General features: G+C 43.2%; 1 protein-coding gene across 1 annotated transcript in view; it reads right to left on the minus strand.

The window, feature by feature from the left end:
* Nucleotides 1–22,068, minus strand: part of TEDC1 (tubulin epsilon and delta complex 1) — a 1,283,797-nt gene that overhangs the window by 360,205 nt on the left and 901,524 nt on the right. The window contains exon 7 of the mRNA XM_069637387.1: nucleotides 6,244–6,453. Within this exon, the coding sequence (XP_069493488.1) occupies nucleotides 6,244–6,453 (210 nt within the window). The remainder of the gene's footprint in view (nucleotides 1–6,243; nucleotides 6,454–22,068) is intronic.

A 22,068-nucleotide genomic window follows, 5' to 3' on the forward strand; every position in this document is an offset into this window, starting at 1 on the left:
ATTTAGCTGCCGCTTGGAGGTCTGCAGCTTCTCCAAACTTTCATCCGCTTTGCTGCCAAACAACTTTGAGCAGTCAAATGGCATATTAAGAAGCCTGGATTGCACATCCAGTGCAAAACCAGACTTCCTTAGCCACGCAAATCTACATAACACTGTGCTAGTTGCCATGGACCTACTGATACTGCCAGCTTTGTCCAAACCTGATTGAAGGCATGCTCCCGGAGCCTCCTTTCCATCCCTTATTATGGCTAGAAAGCCATCACGTTCTTCACCTTCTGGGATCTGTTCAGCTGCCGCTGACATGCAGTCCCACAGGGTATATGTAAACCTTGCCAGGGTACAAGTTACATTGGTGGATTTTAAAAACATACTCCCTGCTGTAAAAATCTTTCTAAACCATGCAACAACCTTTTTATCGTCCCTATCTGGAGGGATTGTGGGGTATGCAGCATTTCTAGTGGCGGTAGCTGCTTGAACTACCAGACTTTCTGGAGATGGGTGTTTGCTTAGGTATTCTGGATCATAATTACAGGGTCTATATCTTGACACAAACCTTTTATTAACTGCCGGAATGACTTCAGGATGTTCCGTTGCAGAATTAACTCTCCTTTGCAAAGCAATATGAAATGGAAGAATGGGGTCCTGCTGAGGTATTCTTGATAGAATATCAGTCATATCATCACCCTGATAGACTGGTGAATTTCTACCCCATCCCATAAATCCAGTGACTCTATTCATTAGTTTTATGTAGCCCACATCAGCATGCTCTGATGGGTCTAGTTTAGCGAATTCGTACTCTGGAGAGGTATCCAGACCACTTGCTGTTTGTAGGCATTCCTGTAAATTTTGTATTTTTGATTGAGGATCAATGAATTCCTCCGGAACAGGCCTTGTGCCAAATTTAACATCAGCAGAGGTAATTTCTTCATCTGCTGATGCTGATTCTCCCCGTAATTAGATGACATGGTCCTAAAAAATCACGTCTACTCTCAGGTTGAAAAACCTTTTCGGGTAATAGAGGCTTTTCCCTTGTTATAGGCTTGGGCGTCGACGAAAACCTCAACGGCGCTGATGCTGTTACAACAACCTTTGATGTTATCTAGGGATCCTTCGATGACCTTGAGGGAATTGTCGAGGGAACTGTAGAAACCATCGACACTGTCGAAGGAGCCTTCGAAGACGTCGACTGTGTATTCAACATAACTTTCTTAGAATGAGTTGTCGACGCCTTGTATTCTAGAGTCTTCGAAGACTTTGAGGGCGTTTTCGATGTCGACTTTGATGATGTATGATAGCTTGATGCCATCTTGTTACCGTCTACTTCCGATTTATGCACCGGTAGGTCTTTTTCATGAGGTGACCGGGAAGAGTCCCTGGGTGACACCCTCAACAACTTTTTGTCGGACTTTCTTGTTTTGGATCTTCCCCGTCACGTTTCTCGTGAGTAGGGGCATGGTCTTTTTTTGAGGGGTCTAGGCCGCATTCTCAAAAATCTTTAACATGGAAACTCTAAAGGCTTCCCATTTACTCCGAGAGTCATGCTTCGAAGGGCATGCTATCACTTCCTCACATGACATCGAGGAAGAAGAGGGTGAGGGAGATCGGTGCCGTCTTTTCTTTGTCTTTTTAGATGACGAAGAAGACTTCCCAGATCTACTCCTCGATCTATATTTTTTATGATGTTTTACCGAAGACTCGGCCGAGCCCTTCCCCTTCGAAGTAGAGTTCGATGAACCCTCCCCCATCGCCAGTTTACCTCTGCGTTCTTTTAAGGCCTTATGGGTCGACTGGCACGAACTGCAGTCTTCAATTCGGCGGTCGGAACCGAGGCACCAGAGACAATTTTTGTGTGGATCGGTTAAAGACATTTTCTTTCCACGTTTCAGACATTTTTAAAACCCGTCTTCATTGTGGAAGGGTTCCATGAAGACGACATATTTCTTCACGATAGACTGAAGCGCCGTTTGTAACGATCTGAAGCGAAGCTAACGGAATAACGGAACTGAAGCCAACGGGCGCATTCGAGGCATATATACAGCGGATGACATCGGTGCTCGATGGATGCCACCGAGGGACATCAATGCTTCGACCTTGAGAGGAGCGCCCCCTGGTGGAGAGTGAGACAAAAAAATTCTGAAGCAGCAAAGCTGAAGGTAAGGACATATATTTAAGATGAGGAATACGTGGGAAGACACAATACATTCAAAATGCTGCCTGACAGGAGAGGCATCCTCTCCCGTCAGGCAGGGTATCAACGTCCCCAGAGGAGGAGAGGGTCATCCGGTCCACCCTGTGGGTGCGCATGTGAATGCATGCAGGCAAGGCAAGTATTTATTTTAAATTTAATATGTATGTATGCATGCACGTTTTGATTGTTGTTGTGTGTGTATGTGCGGGTCAAAGTGTTTAAGTTGTCAGCCTCCACCCCTAAATGTACGGGCCCTGCTCAATAGGCCCCTAAATTTAGGGGTGGAGACTGCTTTAGGCATGTCCTTTTTTACTTTACCCTGGATGCACAGTTCCATGCATCCCGGGTAAAGCAACACTGGCAAGTGGACGTGTTATTACGTGGATAGGCTGGCCTACAATTAATGTAGGCCAGTCTATCCACATAACACATCTTTGCTTTACCCATGATGCACAATTACTGCCCATCAAGGTCAAAGAAAACATGGTTTGGCTAGACTGGCATACATTCAGGGCACTAAACTAACCTAATTTAGAAGCTTTTCACTTTAATATGGGTCTGCTGCCACACCAGCACAGGGCAGCCCTATTTCAATGAAAAGCTCCCTGCTTCTATGGGGTAGAGGGGAGTTTTTCAATAAAATAGGGTGCTGCTGCCCAAAAATAAAATAGTCCTCCTTGGGGGAGCAGGGGATTGAGGGTTGTGGCCAAACCTGGCATTTTGCATAAAAGCATTTTGGGGACTTGAGAATTCCTCATGTTCCCAAAATGCTCTTTGCTTTTATGCAAAATTCAATATTGTGGGCAATCTTATCAAGAATGACCACAATTCTTTATTTGAAACAAGTCTGTGATAGTGATTCAGCAAGATTCCCTTTTGAGTGAGTAATGGAAGTTGGACTTGTACTAAGTCTTCTGAAGCAGAGCTGGGAGTTTCCTGGGTCATCCCTGGTCCCTGAGCTGGTAGGTTGCTGGAGCCAGCATCAAGTTTGTTTTTGAAAGGTGGCTAGATGACAGTTTTGAAAGCTTATAATTATAGGGATAGGATATTCTTATCGCCTGGATGGGCTTTTGTCCTCTGCCATTACATTGTTGCTGTTGCCATGCTAATGAATGTTTAAATGCAAATAGTCTGCTTTCCCATAGATGCCCACTTTTCACAGTGGGCTTGAGGGACACTTATGCGTTGCTCACAATCCCATGGCCCGAATTTTGCATAATTTCTGTATCTCTGGCCACCTTACTAAAACAACAAAATGCACTATGAACTCACAACATTTAGGACAAATCCAGTAGTATTGGAAACAAGTACAGGTCCCTTTTAATTAAACTTGTGTAATGGTGTTTAATAGCATAGATAAGTGTATTTGCCCCAATAAAGCTGACAATTAGATGTGATTTTAGATGAGTTTGAAAGACGAGCATGTCAATTTTATTCGCATCACTCAGCTAAAGTGTGCACTGCATTATACTTTTGAGTTAGCCTTTAATGGGTAATTAGAAGTGATGGGATTGCACTGGAGTGCCTTGTGATATTGTGCAAAACTGTTCTGTAATGTGCGTTTACTTCCCTTAAATCGTGGAGATGTGAAAGCAAGGCTTCCCTCTTCTGGGCTGCGAAATCTGACAACTTTAGGAGATCACAGGAGGTCAAAGCTCCGTCACTGGCAGAAACAGACCTGAGTAAAGCCATTGTACAGAGATGAAAGGCTTGCGTTGCATGCAAAAGGATCAGTGATAGCCGTTTTCCTCAGTCTGCCCTGCTTGCAGGTTTTCTGACACGTTTTCAGCCTTAAGGGTTTTTTGTTTTTTTTTAGGGTCAACCCCCCGATTCGCATATCAGTTGACAGATCTAGTTGTTACTTGGCTAGACTGTCCTACAATGAAGGTAAGCCAGTCTACCCACATTATAACACTTGACTTTGCTATAATCTTGATGTACAGTTACCGTGCATCTTATCTTTGCATCAAAGGTAAAGCAAACCTGACCAGTGTTGTCAATGGCCTAAATCCAACGTAGCTCAGTCTAGCCAACTGGATATACTTTCTTTCTGTGGGATGGCATTTTTTTACTGGGTTGAAGTTCTCATATGGTACTACCAACATATTGGTGCAGCATGCATGGACATGTACGGGCACAGCAAGCATGAAAATATTTTATATACTAGCCTGTGTTGTCGGCAAAGGCATAATGAAAGTGCATTTTAAAACGGTACTGGACACTGTTGGTAACTTGCATCTTTTGGCTTTGTCATGTGCTACCACCATACAAAATTGATTGCAAACTGGCTTTTTATACAATTTTTCACAGAACGTGCAGTAAAACGCAACATTTTTTGCCCATTATTTAAAAAAAATGTCTAGGGGGGAGTACCCCTTTCGACCTGCCAAACCCCTCTTGTATGGTTTGGACTCACTCGTGCATATTAAGCACATACATTTTCACCCCACCAGTTCAAAAACTCACCAGCCGCATTTGCCCATAACCTCCCAAGGCAAAGTCTCTTGCTGCTTTAGCCACAGGATCACATGCTAAAATGAGCATGTGGAGGCATAGTCTGCTTTGCATGCATCTGCTTTACAGTGTATACATTCTGCATTTTAGCAATTAAGTACTCACTATATTGTTCTATCTGCCCCCACATTTGAACCGGGTACTGTAGACCATCAAGACTGCACTTGGATAGCTCTAAAATAGATGTATAGAGGTGTTTTGATAAAGCGTGTTGCATATAGTTTTTCTATGTTCTGCTTCCTTGTCTGGTGAAGATGCAGATGAAGGCATAAGAGTTTTTTTTATTCGTTTAAAGGCTGCCCATAACAGAGCCGTGGTGGACAGATGCATCCCCTCCATCAGCAAATGCACTACATTTAAGAACCATCTTTTAGGGAACCATCACGGAAGAAGGTGGTACTGCGTTAAACGTTGAGTTTGTGTCTCTAGATAAGGATGGAGGAAAAGTCACACCAGTAATGCATACGCCAATGCATATGTTTTGCAATCAGCATCAGAATGGGTTTCCTGGGCAAGACCAGGCATTCGAGGTGCTCTAGAGACGTATTCTTATTTTTTTGATGTAAAGCAATTTATTTAAGGAATTTCCAGGAGCATGAAAAAATAGGAAATTCCATCATCACCTGCACATGTACATCTCCCAAAAAAAGTGTATGCAAGATCCCAATTCTTTAAAGTCGGCGGCCGGGGTCTGCGGCATAAACCATTGCCTAAAACTAATGTGAGGAAACCAACCAGAAGCAGAGAAAAATCCATGTAACAAAATGATTACAGAAAAAAGTGTAACCATTCTCCGAGGAAACCTGTGTATGATCCCCTGGTCCAGAAAAATTAGAGGTATGTCAGAGGGCTGGACACAATCCACAAGTCGGGTTTCTATTCTGAGCTTGTGTGTAAAGCGCTCTGCGCTGCCGGCCACCCCCCGTCCCCCAAGGATGTCATCCCATTATGCTGCTCCAGGAGGGAGCTGGACAAGAGGAGTAGACAGTCTTCTTGTGAATTGCTTTACAGACCAGGCATAATTGAATGTAGTGAAACCTAAATATCTCAGTGTTTTTAACCAGCCAATGCAGTAGGAGGCTATGGAAAAAGATGCTCCAAAAGTGACTGACACCGTTTTGAAGGCCTGAACTACAGACAGATATGTAATGCAAATGATGCCTTTCCTGGTTTCCTGCTATTTTGTAAGAAAGAGACATTTACATATATCATTTGAAAAAGTCAGCATATTTCATCTCTGTTAAAAAGCCAGGCATGATCACCAGTAAATCAAAAGAAGGAGGCTAGTGTAAGTGTAGGTGTGGCATGAAGACTCCCATCTAGGAGGAAGATGTAAAGAAGCCATGGTGAGACCGCTTTGAGGGCGAGAGATGGCTCTCTTTCCCACGGGTGCATCCTCTTCAGTCTAGATTTAAACTCTTCGGGCCCAATTCACAGAACGTTTTTTCTAATGGGGTTTTGCCATTATAAAATGCGTCTGTGAATTAGGCCCTTGATGTTCGGGGTTGGCTACTCCATTCGGCCATGAAACCAATTCTTACCTTTTCCTTCCACGAGGCTCGCTTGCAAGTAACCAGTTCTTGGAGATTATTGTGGAGCTCCACGAACTCGCCGGTTAGTTTGTCAATGTCTTTTATGCTCCTGTGGATTCGTGGACAGCTATCAGTGATTGGCAAACCCGTGTTCCGATTGTCAGCATCCTGTAGCTGCAAACTTCTTGCGTCTTCGACTTTGGATTTGAATACACTTTCCTAGGAAGACAAGATTACATTAATATAACGAACCAGCACCCTAGAAGTTCATTTATGCCGCATTATCATACAAAATGCATGAATATAGATTTTTGTAAGCAAGGGCTACGGATTTGTAACCCGTCAGAAATCTATTTAGCATTTCTTTCATTCCTACACATACATAAAGATGAGCTCGGTGGTAAATGTAATTTGATCTATAATGTAATGTAAGTGATCTATAATTGAGTAGGCAGCATAAACTAAAAATATTTCCGAAAAGGAGGCGTATTTAGAATCCGAAGTGTTTATTTCAATGGAAAGATTTTTCTTCACCTACACTCAGTGCCTGGGATTTTCGTTTCAGCTATGTAAGTGTCAAAAGTGAGACATTATGAAAATCTTCACTATTAATCTAAATACAATACAACAAAACACTTTATTCCTGAATATGATTAATCTTGCATGTTCCTGCTATGTCACAAAACGCCATTTTAAGGTTAATTCCACACCAAAAAATCTCCCATCAAACTAGTATATCAGGGTGGTCCAAAGGCATGTAATCACTTGAACATTAAAGTAATCCAAGAAGAAGCGTACACCAAGTAGTAAGTAACACAGTTTATTACAGGTCCAGACGCAGATGGGGGGAGCACGATTCAAATAGCACAGTAGAACAGGATGAATGGAGATAGCTGTCAGTGCAGCCTTGCGGTTAAACCTTTTAAAGGTTTCTACAATATTCGCATGAGCAAAATTTGCAACAAATGTTAATCCATCCGGCAAAGCTTATTGGCAGGACTAAATTAGTCCCCTATGGCTACCATCATGTTTGGAGGAGGCTCTATTGACGCTCTCTGTCCACCACCACCCACCGCGCCATCACAAATCTCATACCGCCCCACAATGATAGTCATTACATCATGTGTTTGTGTTGACCACCAGAACTTTATTTATCTGCCTGTGGGCAGTTCTGAGACTAAAAACAACCTAAGTTTCTGCAAACACCAAAACTATCTCCATGAGTGGTTACTCCCGGGTCACCCCCTCGCCCCACAGCCCTCTCCCCATGCTCATCTGCCAAGGGGCAATTTGAAACTACTTACCCTACCGTGATTTAGTTCCTATTCACCTGTATTTGTTAGATGATTTTCTTTCTTTCCCAGCGAGTGCCTAGGTGCCTGGCTCACTGTCCTCAAACGTATTGTATGGACCCCTCTCCCAGCAACTGCAGTCCCCTAGGAATGATCCGTTTGCCACCTTGAGCCACTGCTGTGGCTGAGTGCTCGAGAAATTCAAGTCGTCCTTCGAACACAGGGCCTGTCAGTGTGAAAACCCAAGTGACTGACTTACCTGCGGCTTATGTCCCAACATGGCTGCTGTGTGGTCCATGATCTAGTATACTACCACTTCTACCCCTGGCCCCTATCTTCCCTCGGTTCCCCCACTCCAACTCTTCCCACGGACTTCTTTAGCTGCACCTGCACAGGTGTTGTTACACGTTGCAGCTGTCAATGATGTCCCACATCCAGAAATGCCCCTATCTTTTCCTCGTCACTCCCGCAACTGGTAAGTATGCCACACCTTGGCAGTGCCGAACTTGGATCTTTATTGCATTCCCCCTTCGATCGATCAACACGATTCTTCCCACCATATTCTTACTTACCGTTTTGTGGATCCGCAGCCGCGTTACCCTTCTCATGCCCCACTTCTTCCTCCTATTCCCCCAGGGACAAGTCTAGAGCCATACACTCCTGCCCGCTAGCTGAGCACGCTACTCCAAAAAGGATCAACCTCCTCCAAATTTGCAGGTGGCACAGTAGGCACCACTGGTTTATCACCCTCAGTTGCTTCAGATTGCGTGGCATTTACTTTGTTACCCTATGTTTTACCGTCCTCCCCACCAAATGTCATTGACAATATATAGCTCTTTCTTCTCTAGGTACATTTGTAATGTATCAGCTGGCCTGCGGTTACCAGTCAATTGGTCGAAAACATTTGGTCGACAGGACAATTGGTCGACACCATTTGGTCGAATGCCAAATGGTCCAATTTTTTTTTTTTTTTTTTTTTACCCCTTTTTGGTTTTTTTGGGGGGGTCCCCCCCAACCCCCTTTTTTTTCTTTTTTTTTTCTTTCCCCACACGAAAACGCACAAAAAAAATATATAAATAATAAAAAAAAAATTCGACCATTTGGCATTCGACCAAATTGCAGTCGACCAAATTGCAGTCGACCAAATTGCACTCGACCAATTGACAGGACACCCTGGCCTGCAGAGGAGGTGATGAGTAACAGAACAAGCAGTGGGACAGTCACCTTGAATAAGAATGTCAACCAAGTGGGGACCCAGGAGAATAATGACTCATAACCAATTGTCTGATGCTAGAGTGTGCGTTTCCTTTGTAATTTTTTTCATGGAGTGTGAATTTCCTCTTGTTGCTTCAGTTAGCGTCACATTGGCTGGTTCATTTGCCAGCATCACGGTGCTGCAGCTACTGCCAATTTTGTGGCACACGCCACCCTCTATTGCTGTCAACATTTTTAAAACATAGCGGTTCTGCAATGCCACTAATCTCAGTGCACGCAGTTCCTTCCTCACTGCATTGAGTCCCTTCTCAGTCGAATTTGCCAGCTGCAGGACCTCATATCAGGTCTGCTTGGAGTCGAGGGAGAAAACGAGAAGTGAAAAACACAGAAGCCTTTGAAAAGTGCTAAAAATGGGGCAGGATGGCTTCGAAACTTTGTGATTGTGAAGATGCTGTCGACCAGTTGCTACCGTTACCGGATGGTCTTTAAAAGGCATCAAGTCGGCTCAGGCAGTACTGGCACAGGGCTGTCTAGCATGACAAGGGACATAGCCCCTCCCCCCGGCCATATGCCTGGGTCCCACATGCCCACCAATAGCCCATCACCGCCACTGTCTGACTCTGCAACGCTGGGGTAGTCATAACCTTCATGCAGTTGGCACTGGCTCCCAGATATGTTGCCCCCCGTTGCAATGAAACATGAGGAAAATTGTGTAAGATGTTTTATGTGGACTGGTTGATGCCTCCTCTATCCATGTCAAAGTATGCACATGTTTATCCCACACTGCCCTGCAAGTAGTGTTTATTTTGGCTACATCACCCACAAACCCCAATAATCCTTCTGCTCGACACTGAACCATTCCCCCCTCCCAAAGACCATCACTAAACACTGATCCCTTTATCCTCATCAAAGGCTCTGTGAAGTACGAAGGAATATCATGCGCAGATTAATTTTTGCAGTGCTCTCTGCTGCGAGTTGTGTATAATTGCTCTGCTTTGCTTGCACCATCTTTTATATATTCTATTATGTGCTCTGTAGCCTCTTTGGTAGCCATTCTCTCTAGCTGTGTATAGTTGCCTTCATATACAATGTCACCTTCATCTATCCAGTGAACTGCCAGTGTGTCCCTGAAAGAGGACTCCCGTTTTACAAAAGTACATTATGCACCCCTCCTCCCCCTCTGGTACCTCCTGCAGTAGAAATAACTTGTGTGTTCCTGTGATGTGTGGGATGGAGAGAACACATAACGTGTCATTAGCCCTCCCTCGCCTCGCACTGTGCATATCAACGTACCACACATTGCCAGATGCCGTGTCCCTCCACCCCATTGCATCGTGGAAAACATCTGCATTAAATGCACTCCTTTTTGCTCTCATATGTTTGTCAGTCATTTTTTCTAATGTTGTCTGACCCTTTGTTTATTAGAAACCAAAGGGGAGAGAGAAAAAAAAACAGGCAAAAGCCAAAACAAACAATAACATTTTTCTGTTTTCTAGTATTACTACTACTCAGAGGCAGATCGTCCTCCCCCCTCAACGGGCCTAGCGTAGAACCGAATAGCAGAGAAAAAAGTAAATGACAATTGGTGTATACTTCCCTTCAAGTTGCTGTGCTCCTCTCCTCTTCTCTTCTCCAAGGGAGACGTTGCTGTTGTCTCAGCTAACATCTGTTATAAGGATCTATTGTTTCTTGGCAGTCACCTTAACAGCTGCGGTTGTAGCGTACATGACATGTGGTCCAGTAAAACGTGGGCCCTTCCACTTCCTGAAAAGATTTCGGGTGTATACTTGATCACCTTGTGAGAGATGCAGCTGGTGGGAAACTTTTTCTCCTTGCTTATCTGTGGAGGATGGGTGTGGCCGGACAGCTTTGGCATGGATGCACCAGACGAGATATATAGACAATAGCACTTGTAAGTTGTGTCAAGTATTTGTGGAATTCTTGACCGAGGATCTGGGCTGAGCTACTAGCATCCAAAATCGTATGTGCAGGAGAAAGAGGCGCATGCTTTCTCTGCCAGTAACAATTCCATGCAGAGTCAAATGATGATCAGCGCTAGGTGAGTTGCGTAAGGCGAACAAAGCAAGAAGTAGACATTGGAGCCAGTTCTTACCAAGTGTCACTCTAAAATTTGCTAAGTGTTCTTTAAGCAAGCCAAAGTGTTGCCCATTTTCTGACCTCAACTCATCACATATGCCCCAGCTCGGGAATACCTCCCGCACCAAAAATGTAGCTGCCGGTGTTCCATCATTGTAGGCACATGGTCCCGCCTCAAGCCAATGTGAAAAAGGACAAGCAACAACAATCATGCACCTATAAGAGGCACATCTGTCTTGCATATCGTCATAGACAATATGCAAGTGCCGGAGGTGGCCCTTCCGGTTGCGGTAGCATTGCCTGGACAGTCTTTAATTTGTGCCCCGCCAGAAACGTCTGGCACGTGACAATTCCCTGTAAATTCAGACCCTAACTCAAAGCTTTGGCATAAACCATCTTTCGCTTACTTCTGCAGCCACATTTTCTTTTGACAAATGGTCCGGGTGATGGAGTTGCTCCAATGCTACATTAAGTAATTTTTTGGGCATTACTGGTTTCCCCGTGCTATCTGGTCCCCACACCAAGTCAGTGGGGGAGAGAGAGAACACCCCCTCTGTATCCATAGCTCTTTCTCCTCCTGGGGTGCTTCTCCCAGCAATTCAATTATCTGGACAATGGGTAGTGCATTAAAGGGCTCTGCAGTGTTAGTACCCTCCTGTATTTTTGACCCCAGAGCAATCATGGGTACTCTCTCTTTTATACCTGGATATAACTTGTTAGTTCCTTTGTGCAGGTAGGCTGTCTCTTGCTCCTCTGTCAGCCATATCGTTTCCCTGGGAAATAAAGTCCTGGCCACCTGTGTGGGTGGCACACTTTATTATCGCTTCCCCTACTGGGACCGTCAGCAACTCAATTAGCCTGCCAGAAGTTTTGCATGCTGGGCTGTTGACCCATAACTCCTTCTGAACACCTTCCTTTCCCAACAGACCAGCCCGGAGTGCACTGTGGAGGTGGCATAAACCAAGTGAGGCAATGTCGACCATGTTCCCTTCAGACATCTCTAAAGCCCTTATTCGAGCCACTAATTCAGCCACTTGTGCTGAATAATGATTTGGCAATCACACCTGCGAGCAAATGACAAATTGCCCCTCACTGTGACATCACTGCAGAACCTGTATGCCTGCTTCCTGTGCTGGAATCCATCATCGATGACCCGTCAACAAAGGGCAGGTCTTCTCCCTCTATTACATCCTCCTTCACCTGTGGGTTCCCTTCCATTCTGTCCATGCAAGAAATGCTGTCCTGAACATATTCTCCTGGTGCAGCTGACTGTGCTATGAATTCTGCCAGGTTCACTTTGTGACATCTTTCAACTTCAATTGCAGGGTTTGTCAAGATCGCCTCGTATCCTGAGGCTCTCTGAGTGGTTAGCATGGTTTTTGACTTCTCAAGTATAGCAAAGAGCACATGCTCCATGTATAAAACTACAGGGCAACCCAGTGCTATTAATTTATTATTTATTTATATAGCGCCGGGGACCCACAGGCATAAGGGCGCACAGAAACACAACAGACATGCATAAAGGGGGAAAAAGGTAACATGCCAAAGTACAAAATTCAGGGCCGAACTGGGTGGAGGTCTAATTAAAGAGTAATGTTTTCAGTGACGACCGGAAGGAGTGTAAGTTCTTCTCCAATCGTAGTGTGTGAGGAAGGAATTCCACTGCTGGGCTGCTAGGGTAGGAAAGGCCTTTCCTAGTCCACTAACCCATCTAAACTTGTGTCTGTTGACTAGAGCCAGGGCAGTTGAATGTAAATTCCGTTTGGGCTCGTAAGGTGTTACAAGGGCCTTCAGTTAGGCTGGGGTCTTACCATAGAGGCATTTGTGCAATAAGGTAGCTTTTTTAAATTAATTCTGGCTTGTATTGGAAGCCAATGTAGGGTTTTTGTCTGTGAGAACATAAGTTATCTGGTCGAGAAATCCCTTTGAAGATGCGAACTGCATCGTTTGAGAGTCTGGTGTTTTTGTAAGTATTTTTTGTTAGCCCCCCCCCCATCAGCAATGCGTTACAATAGACGAGGCAGGAGAGAATAATTGCACAAACAATTGATGAGCATTTTGACTCTGATATGAATGATTTGATGTCTGAGATACTAGTAGACGTTATTGGAGATGTAGTTCACCCAATTATCAGTATTAAAGGAGAAATCGAGAAAGACTCCCAGTGTCTTAACTTTATCAGAGACGATTTGGTACAGTCCTTAATATGAAAGCCAGAGTACTCTTTCCCCAGTTTAGTACTAGCTGCTGATGTTCCAAACATCAGTAACTTGATTTTACCTCCGTTTAAACAGAGCCAATGTTCCATCATCCAAAAAATAGGAAAATCTGGGGGTCGTCGTGAATAGACAGTGCTCTAGTTAATACCACCAGTATAGGAAGGTAATATGGCCTGCTGCAAAGGCACCCTTCCACAGGCGCCCCCTAGGGAACACCAGTACATGTAAATATGAAATCGAGCAAGGAAGGTAAGCTCAGTGCGCAGATCCCAAAGTTCTCATTGAAAGTCCATAAAACAGCGAATTGATATGGCTTCAAATCCCAATTTATTGATCACAGAACAGCCAACACGTGTTTCGACCTTTCAGGTCGTTATCAAGGCTGTACATAAGTCAAAAATAAAAATATATTCATGTTAAAAAAATCATAAATCAAAAAAATAAATAAAACATCCCAAACAGGGTTGAGTACATGAAAAAAGAATAACATACCAGTATTCAATGAATGGTTGAAGCCAGTGAGAAAGAACAATATTGATCCAAAGTGAAACAAAAAGGAAAATCAAAATTAGTATGGGTTACTTAAGCAACATTGTTATCAAAAAGAGAGAAAGAAAAGTAAGGTTTACACCGTTGATAATGCGCATGTGGGAAGTTGCAACATACCGTTTTTCCAGAGTCGTGAAGAGCAGATTAGTATGTGAAGCAAGAAGTGTGTTTCCTAAAACAATACAAACGGGCAGCTAATTCAATTCAAGTAAAAATATTATTGAAATAGGTGATTGTGGTAGATTAAGAGTAAATGTGCAATACAATAGTAATGTTAGAAAGTAAACTGACTTGCCTCCAATGGTTATGTATCTTTAACGTGTGTAGGAATATCTAGAAAGTAAAATTGTCAGGAATAATGTAGATGCTGCTCAAATTGTATTATCTGAATCTATTGATGTTCAGAAATCCAAAGAATGGACTATACCTGAAGCTGGTAGCTCTTGGGTGTAGTGGGGTCAAATCCCCATGGCAAAGTAGCAGCAACAAAATCGCATGGGAGCCGTACAGCAAACCCAATGTAAATGCCAGCGAAAGTGCGCAATGCGACTGCGGACATTATGCGGGAGACATCACGAGCGCACGCACCGCGACTGACGTCACCGCGCATCATCAAGTGCGGGCCGCAAGTGTTATGTATCATCAAGAAAATAATATGAGAGAAAAAAAAGGTTATCGTATTGATCTATTCTCAGAAGTAAGTATAGTGAAATATTCAAAGACGCTACAGTACATATTGCAAAGGCAACATGCATAATATAGTTAATCTGAGCTTAGGCACAGGACGCGATTGGTAGACTTGGCATGCTAAACGTGTGTCATATTACAGTAACAAATCATTGAATTCAATGTAAACGATGGGACCAAAGGTGAAAGAGACTACAAGGTGGTGGTGCAGATTCCCACAGCACATTATGGGGTGTGAGAATGATCTCAAGACCACAATTGTTTTTGATAATAAAGATTAGCAAGGAGTAGCAGGGGAAGCTGGGACAAATCATTACATCTATAGGTGAACTCTCATTAGTGACATTTGACTTGTGTTAAATATTAATGCCAAATAATATATACAAGTTTAACAAAGACAAAGCTGAAATTTCACATTCTCAGAAAAGAAAACTCGCATGACAAATATAGTAAAGTTACATAAATTCCACAAATGCTGAAGAACAATGTATGTAGTATCAGCTGGCAAGGCAAACAGAATAAAAGGTGACATGTATAGCACAATGCCAACAGTGGCATCTGGTACATATTCAAAGAAAGACATGCATTTCTTGATCCAAATTCAATCCAACTGTGGTGCATCTAAAATGGCAGATAAGTTTACATTCGAGCTGCCTAAGTTTCATGCAAAGGTTGCCACCACGTTTGTTGGTAGATGCCCTGGCCAGACCCAAAAATCGTATATCTGATTTGTTGGCTAATTGGTGTTCTGTTTGCCGGTGCAAAGATAATGGTAAGTTCACACCAGTTTTATTGAGACTTGATAGATATTCTCTTCTACAAATTCTCCAACTGCCTGGTTGTGCTTCCTATATATAGTTTTAGCATATGATGGCGTACACCACAAATTTGGTTTTACAATTGATGAGATCTCCAATTACAGTCCGGATCCCATTCTGATCTGTAAACGTCTGACAACTAGGATAGGCAATATGACACTGATTACAATTAACACATTTGAAGAAACCTTTTGCCTGTTGCAACCATGTAGTTTGTCTTTCTATATCGGGAGGATCAAGAAAGGAAGGACTACGTCTATTTCGAAGAGTATTGCCCTTAGTAAAGATGAAGTTGGGCCCGTCAGAGACATATGGTGTTAGGTCTGGGTCCAATTTTAACAAATGCCAATGTTTAGGAGCAAGTTTGAACAAAGTTGAGGAATCACTTGTGTACTGCATGATTAGAGAAACAGGTCTCTGCTTGATGTCCACATGGGGTTTGGTACCCAACAGAAACACCTGTTTAGCAGATTGATATTTATGAGATGCCTTACATAGTGAGGAAGCTGGATAACCTCATTGCCTAAAACGAGTGGTGAGCTGTGTACATTCTGTATGGTAATATATGATTATTTTTGACTTATGTACAGCCTTGATAACGACCTGAAAGGTCGAAACACGTGTCGGCTGTTTTGTGATCAATAAATTGGGATCTGAAGCCATATCAATACGCTGTCTTATGGACTTTCAATGAGGACTTTCGGATCTGCACACTGAGCTTACCTTCCTTGCTCAATTTCATAATGTTCCATCATCCACTCCATAAATTGAGTTAAGCTTGGTGGTATCGGAGTCGTGATCTCCACTACTTTCCATGATTAGCTGCGTCAGCTCGCATAGCTTATGAAAAAGAAAAGACCCCCTTCTGCTTCTCTAAGAGACAGCAAAGGTCTGATGTACAAGTTAAACAGCATAGTTGAGAAGCAGTCACCCTGTGGTACCGTGCAGTGGATCGGGCTGACTTAGAGGAGGCATTAGCCCAACACACAGATGATTGTCTGTGCGACAGGAATGATTGAATCCAGTTTGTGGCTTCTGTAGCACAGTTCCCCAGATCAGTCCGGGTTTGAAGTAGGCGTGTGTGGTCCAGAAGGTCAAATGTCACGGAAAGATCTGAAAGGACAAGTAGCCCTATTTTCTCAGAAATTGCAGCATGGTGGTCTGAAGATCAAGCAAAGGTGTCTAGGTGCTGTGATACGCTCTAAAACCTGATTGTTTAATATGCAATTTAGAAGTTGTTTCAAGAAAGGATTGTAGTTGGAGAGTGGCCTCCTTGTCCAATATGATCAGTAGTAATTTTGAATTTGTGATTTAAGTTTTTCGCATCTTTAGGGTCCAATCCTACTTTCTTCACCAATGGAGTTATGGTTAATGATCTTGATGGATTCTGGAACTGAGTTGTGACTTGAGGAAGAATTTACAAATCTAGTGAAGAAGGGAATAAAGATACTTTTATTGTCAAGAACAATTTTAGCCAGAAGAATGTTTTCTCAGCAAAAGCTGGGATGCATAGAAGATAGGATCTTATCCATCTCCAAACTTGTGATTGATTTGAAAAGAAATCGGGGTTGTTCCCTGGTTTGTACTACCGAGGAGAGATGGTGGGAGAGTGTAGCCATTCGGTTTACTGAGCCCTTCTGTATGTCACTCTTAATCTTTATTGTGAGCTATAGTCAATTTATTGCAAAAGGATATTTGGAAGAACTCACAGTTGTCACTGGTCAGTTGGATGGAGGAAGAGAGCTTTGAGATTTTGAAATTGCTCAAAAAACCTAAACAGTTTTTTCGAATTCTCGATTAGAGATTCGGGAGTGTCTGAGTTAGAGGTATTTGAGATGATGTTGTGGAGGCAAGCCTGAACGCAGGGGACTCATGTTTTTGAAATTACGGCTTTGTACCTCTTAAATTGGATTTGGTATAGGTTTTGGGATATTGCGCAAGTGTATGGAGAAATTGATGTGTCTTGGGTCTGACCATATACAAGGGATGGTATTCTTTATATTGAAATGCAAGTTCTTTGATACAACTCAATCCAAGATGTTTCCTCTGTGAGACACCTGAAGGTGTCTCACTTACTAGTCCCCAGGGATCTGTCATCCAGGTGGCCAGGACACAGCCATCATTATTGGATCCAGTTCCTGGGGGTGGACCAATGTGTGAAGATCACATGGATGAGGAATCTTCGGGGGGGGGGAAGTGGGACACTGAGTTGTGAGACGTGGTACCACCTTACTTATGACACCTTTCCCCACATCCTGCCTGTAGGATAATTTAGAAACACTACCACCCGCCCCTTTTCCTACCCAAATACTTTCTCACACCGCGAAAGACAATGGACTAACACCAGAGCTGTTTACCTGACATGTCCCAAGACAAGGGTCAGGCAGAGTCAGGCAATTGCTGATAACTACACACACCTGACGGCCCTTTCCCTTCCCCACAATGATAAAAGGGGGAGCATGAGAACACATTGAGCAAGGCCAAATGCACAAGGAAGCAGCTATTCCAGGGACAGCAGTTCAAACTGAGAAGAAAGGCAGTGGAAGCCGAAAAAGACAAGAAGGGAATTGCCTTTGGCCTTTTCAACCCAGAGCCGTGAAGCCTTTGATAACTTTGATGACTCCAGCGGAAGAAAAGCCAACGAGTTCAGCACAGCCGGTGAGTGGGGGAAAATTGATAGCGGCCCGGTCTGTGTTAAACTCGAAGTTACAGTGGCAACATTTGCATAAAAGAAAAGACGAATAAAGACAAAGGTCTTTTGTGAACAACCGAGGTATTAAGGTTAGAGTGGTCCCGTGCAGCGTGGACGATCATTCGAAAGACTAACGAATACCCAGATCCCAAACAAAGGAGGATATGTTGAACTAACAAAAACTACAAGAACCAAGAGGTCCTAGGTGAGGACACAGAGACGTCAAAGTGGCCATACAAGGGTCAAGTCAAAACCCCTTGCACAGCCGGAAGTTTTTGACACATTGTAAAGTGAACTGTGTTACTGAAGGAACACTGCATATATTATGATAAAGTGAAGCCTACACTTGCCATAAAAACATGGAGTGACCCAGTGAGACGTGCTCAGCCTTTCGAAAGTCTCTGTGTAAAGTGATAAGTGTTTTGGAAAGCAAATGGAGGTCTGAGCCCGGACAAGGGGAACCTAAGTAAAGGGAACACCAGTAACCAGGTGAATTCTTTAAAAAGCCATGTCACAGGTTTCTCCCCTTCTCACCTGTCTATGTTGCCTGATGTCCTCTTTAGGTGGAGTCTTCTTTCGTATGGTTCAGGACTTAAATAAGCCCGCTCGGCCGTCCTTGGCTTCCAGATTACGGTCAGCTTCGATGTCCAGGATCACGGGAAACTCCAGGAATATTCAAGATGGAGTAGGGGGGCAAGCGGAAGTGACGCAGGGATTCCGGGAAGTTAGGAAAGAGGGAAGAAGTCGGGAGAAGGGAATCTAGGGGCCAGGGGATAGCAAGTAGCACTAGAGAAGGTTCGGCGCACACGTCCGATCACAGCTAGTAGCAGCGTTGAGCTGCGCGGGGCCGCTGGGGTGTGGCTTCTTTATAGAGGACGCTGCGTAGAACGTGAAGACTGGCGAGCAGCGTTCTGAGCTTGCCGCGATGTTGGTAGTATTATGTAGTGTAAGGCCCCGACGTGTCAGGGACCAGGAGGTCCAGAAGGGGCAAGTTCGATGGTTCATGACAAGACATTGAGATTCCTGAATATTGCAAGACGATGATGTGGGATGTCTCAACCCACTAGTCCAAGCCCTGCAACATTACTGTGCATTGCTTGCAGCAGAGACATCATATTGGCCGCCGGAAAGCATGCTGCTTGCTAAAAATCACCAGAACGTGCACAGTAAAAATCTGAAAAATAGGCCGCCATCCACTTTTGCCTATGTCAGTGGTAACACAGAAGACCACTGCCAAAACCCATCACTTGGCTACCCACAGAGCAAAATCATTGCAAGAGAAACACAGAGCTGTTTTAAGAATCTGTTTTTATTGGTTGTCAAATTTGCAAAAATGATGGCTCACAAGCCACCCAAAAGACCCCAACCTCCTTGTGGGGTGATGAACATCATTCTACTCCAAGAATCCACATAAATACAATGTCCACAGAAGTACACTTATCAGAGGAAAATCCACATTGAAGATTGCTTGCTGAAAGAAATCTGTCAAAAATGGGTATAGTACCATTACTCACCTCTGTCAGAAGCCAGCGATTTAAAACCTATCATGTGTAAAGTTGAACATTGAAATCAAACTATGCCAAAGAAGAGATTTCCATCAAAATGCCATATAAGAGTGCCACACATTGATTTTCATGTTGAAAAAGGACTGGAAGTAAAGATGGGTTTGCTTATTTTAAATTTATAAATGTATTTTTTTTCACAAGGAACTATGTTACAATTGACCAGAAGGTAACCTGATTCAGTTAAAACTTCCAAGAGTCCTTCCTCCCCTGAGAAACTCACACCAGGTTCCTTCCCACCAAAAGGAGAGCATTTCGCATTTGCATGTTAATCAGAAGGGGAGGAGATTTACTCTGCTGCCCTGAGCAAGAAACAATGGGTTCCTTGAACTGAATAGAAAATGCTAATTCGGGTGTGAATGACCACAACTGCTCTGGCAGGAAGGCAAGCCATGTGACCCTCTGACTCAGCCCAGCTTTGGAGGCGAGCTAGACTGAAAATGTGGATTGAAGTGGAAGTAAATTTATGTTTTATAAAAATGCTAATAGCAAACTGTACTGAACTGACAAAAATATGAAACTTAGAGATTGTTAAAATGGAAAATTCACTCACGGTTTAAGACTAACTGGAATCTGTGCGATGTCCTGAGACTGAACCCCGGAAATTATTCATATTGTAGCCATGGTGTTTATATTAGGAACATGAAAAATTACAGGAATGTGCCCGGATGGGATGTGCAAGCATGTATAAAAATTGGTGCAGAACTAACATTGAGAAACCCACCAAAAGCGCGAAAAAGTTGTCATTTATGAACCATAGCTCATAGGAAAATGAGAGTTGGACAGAAATGTACCTTAGGCAATCTGTCATGTAATTATGTATTATGAACAACTTGTGTATCTTGGAAATATATTTTTTGGGAAAAATAGAGTTTATATGTAAAAGCAAAGGGGAGGGATTTCTTTTGGATCATAAACACAGTGTCACTCTGACTCATGATGACACACTGCTCCTTTCTCAAATCAGGAGAGGGGAAATCCTCTGACCTATCAGATCCTTAGAGGGTTGGACATAGATAATCAGCCTCCCCACCCACTTTGGAAATGGATAAATAGGAACTGTTGAGGACCCAGAGACACACTTTCTCACTCATCAACCGATCCACTGGCGAAGCACCCTGCAGGAAGATCCAGGCTCCAGTCAAAGATCCAGACATAGACTCTAGAACCAAACTCTAGAACTTGGAAGCAGAGAGGCCTAATCCAAAAAAACTGAACTCTTTTCAGCTGGCCTTCAGAATCTTTTGAAACCTGATTTTAACCCCTAAACTTCCAAGGGGTACCACAAAATCCAACAGCCTGGCTGAGCTGTTTTGCCGTTCTAGCTAAGAACCCCATGCTAGAACCCAAGATCCAGTTCCGTCCAGCAGAGCTGTAATCCAGAACCCGTCAGATCCAGTACAAGAGGCTGCGCAGACCAGAGTGCCGTGCTGAGAGCAGAACCCAGTGCCTGAATCCTGTCCGATGGCGAGAGAATCCCAGCCAAACCCTTGACCAGATCTTTGACGGGTCCATTCCATTACAAATCCATAGGAGTGAGTATTTAGTGAAGAACTGTCCATAATCATCTCTTAGTTTAAAGTAATCCTATTCAATCCTTTTCAACCTATCCAGAACTGCATTATAGAATCTTGTGTCCATCCTGAATTCTTCTCATTATATAGTCTGTGATAATTGTAGTGATAATCATCTTGGCGCTAATATATATTTCCTGGAGAAAGGCAATTGTCTAGTGCAGACAAACCATCCGGAGGCGCCTCTGGATAGGTGGCTCGGCTGTCTTGTAGTTTGGGGCTCCAAAGACTCTTTAGTGTTAAGAAACCTTTGCCCCAAATCTTCAACAGCGCATCTTTCATTTTGAAATCTTGACTTTTTGAGAAAAATCTACCTCTACTAAAACCTCTGTAACTTCTGAACCGTATGTCCTAGAGACGAAATTTAAATGTAATTTTGAAGTTAAAATCCTCAGCTTTCCAACCCAATTCCTGATAGTTTTGCTGTAATCGCGTTTCCCGCACGCAGACAAGTTGCCGCGTTTTTGCATTTGGCTCAATTTCACCACATGTAAAAATAGCTATTACTTGATTTCAACTTCTGAATTTCGTTTTCCGTCTGCTAATCATTCTACAATCATTGCTAGTGTTGACCTGAACCAATCCAAAGCCACTCTCACTAGTGCTGAATCTCCTTTAGCGAATTTAAATCATTTTTAGCATTTTTTCCATTCAATTCAAACCTCATTTAAAAGCGATTGACCTGTTTTAAAATCATACCTTTTCTCTCTAAGCTTGCTGGGGGGAAGTGGGATTGAAACTGCAATTGTTGATTGTATTCCTGATACCTGTGTGCCCTCATTCCATCTCTTCATATTGTATAGTGGGGGGGAGTGAGTAACAATAGGGGGAAAGAGTGATCACATTGTCTTTGATTGAAGTCATATCAAGTTTTATTTCTGTGTTGCATTCCTTCCCATCATTGCAATTTCATTGAACCCATACAAAGTATTCTCTGCTAGATTAATCCAGATATTGTGCTCATTCATAAAAGTGATATATATATATATATATATATATATATATATATATATTGTTCAATTCTTCAAATAAATCTTTTAATTTGCAAAACAAACCTATTTCTTGGTTCAGTGAGACCGGGGAATTCAAAGAGAGGGGCGTTATATAAGGGTACATCATCCAGAATTAA

This window comes from Ambystoma mexicanum, chromosome 14 (assembly GCF_040938575.1).
Source record: "Ambystoma mexicanum isolate Mex_15411 chromosome 14, UKY_AmexF1_1, whole genome shotgun sequence".
In the NCBI taxonomy this organism is placed as follows: Eukaryota; Metazoa; Chordata; class Amphibia; order Caudata; family Ambystomatidae; genus Ambystoma; species Ambystoma mexicanum.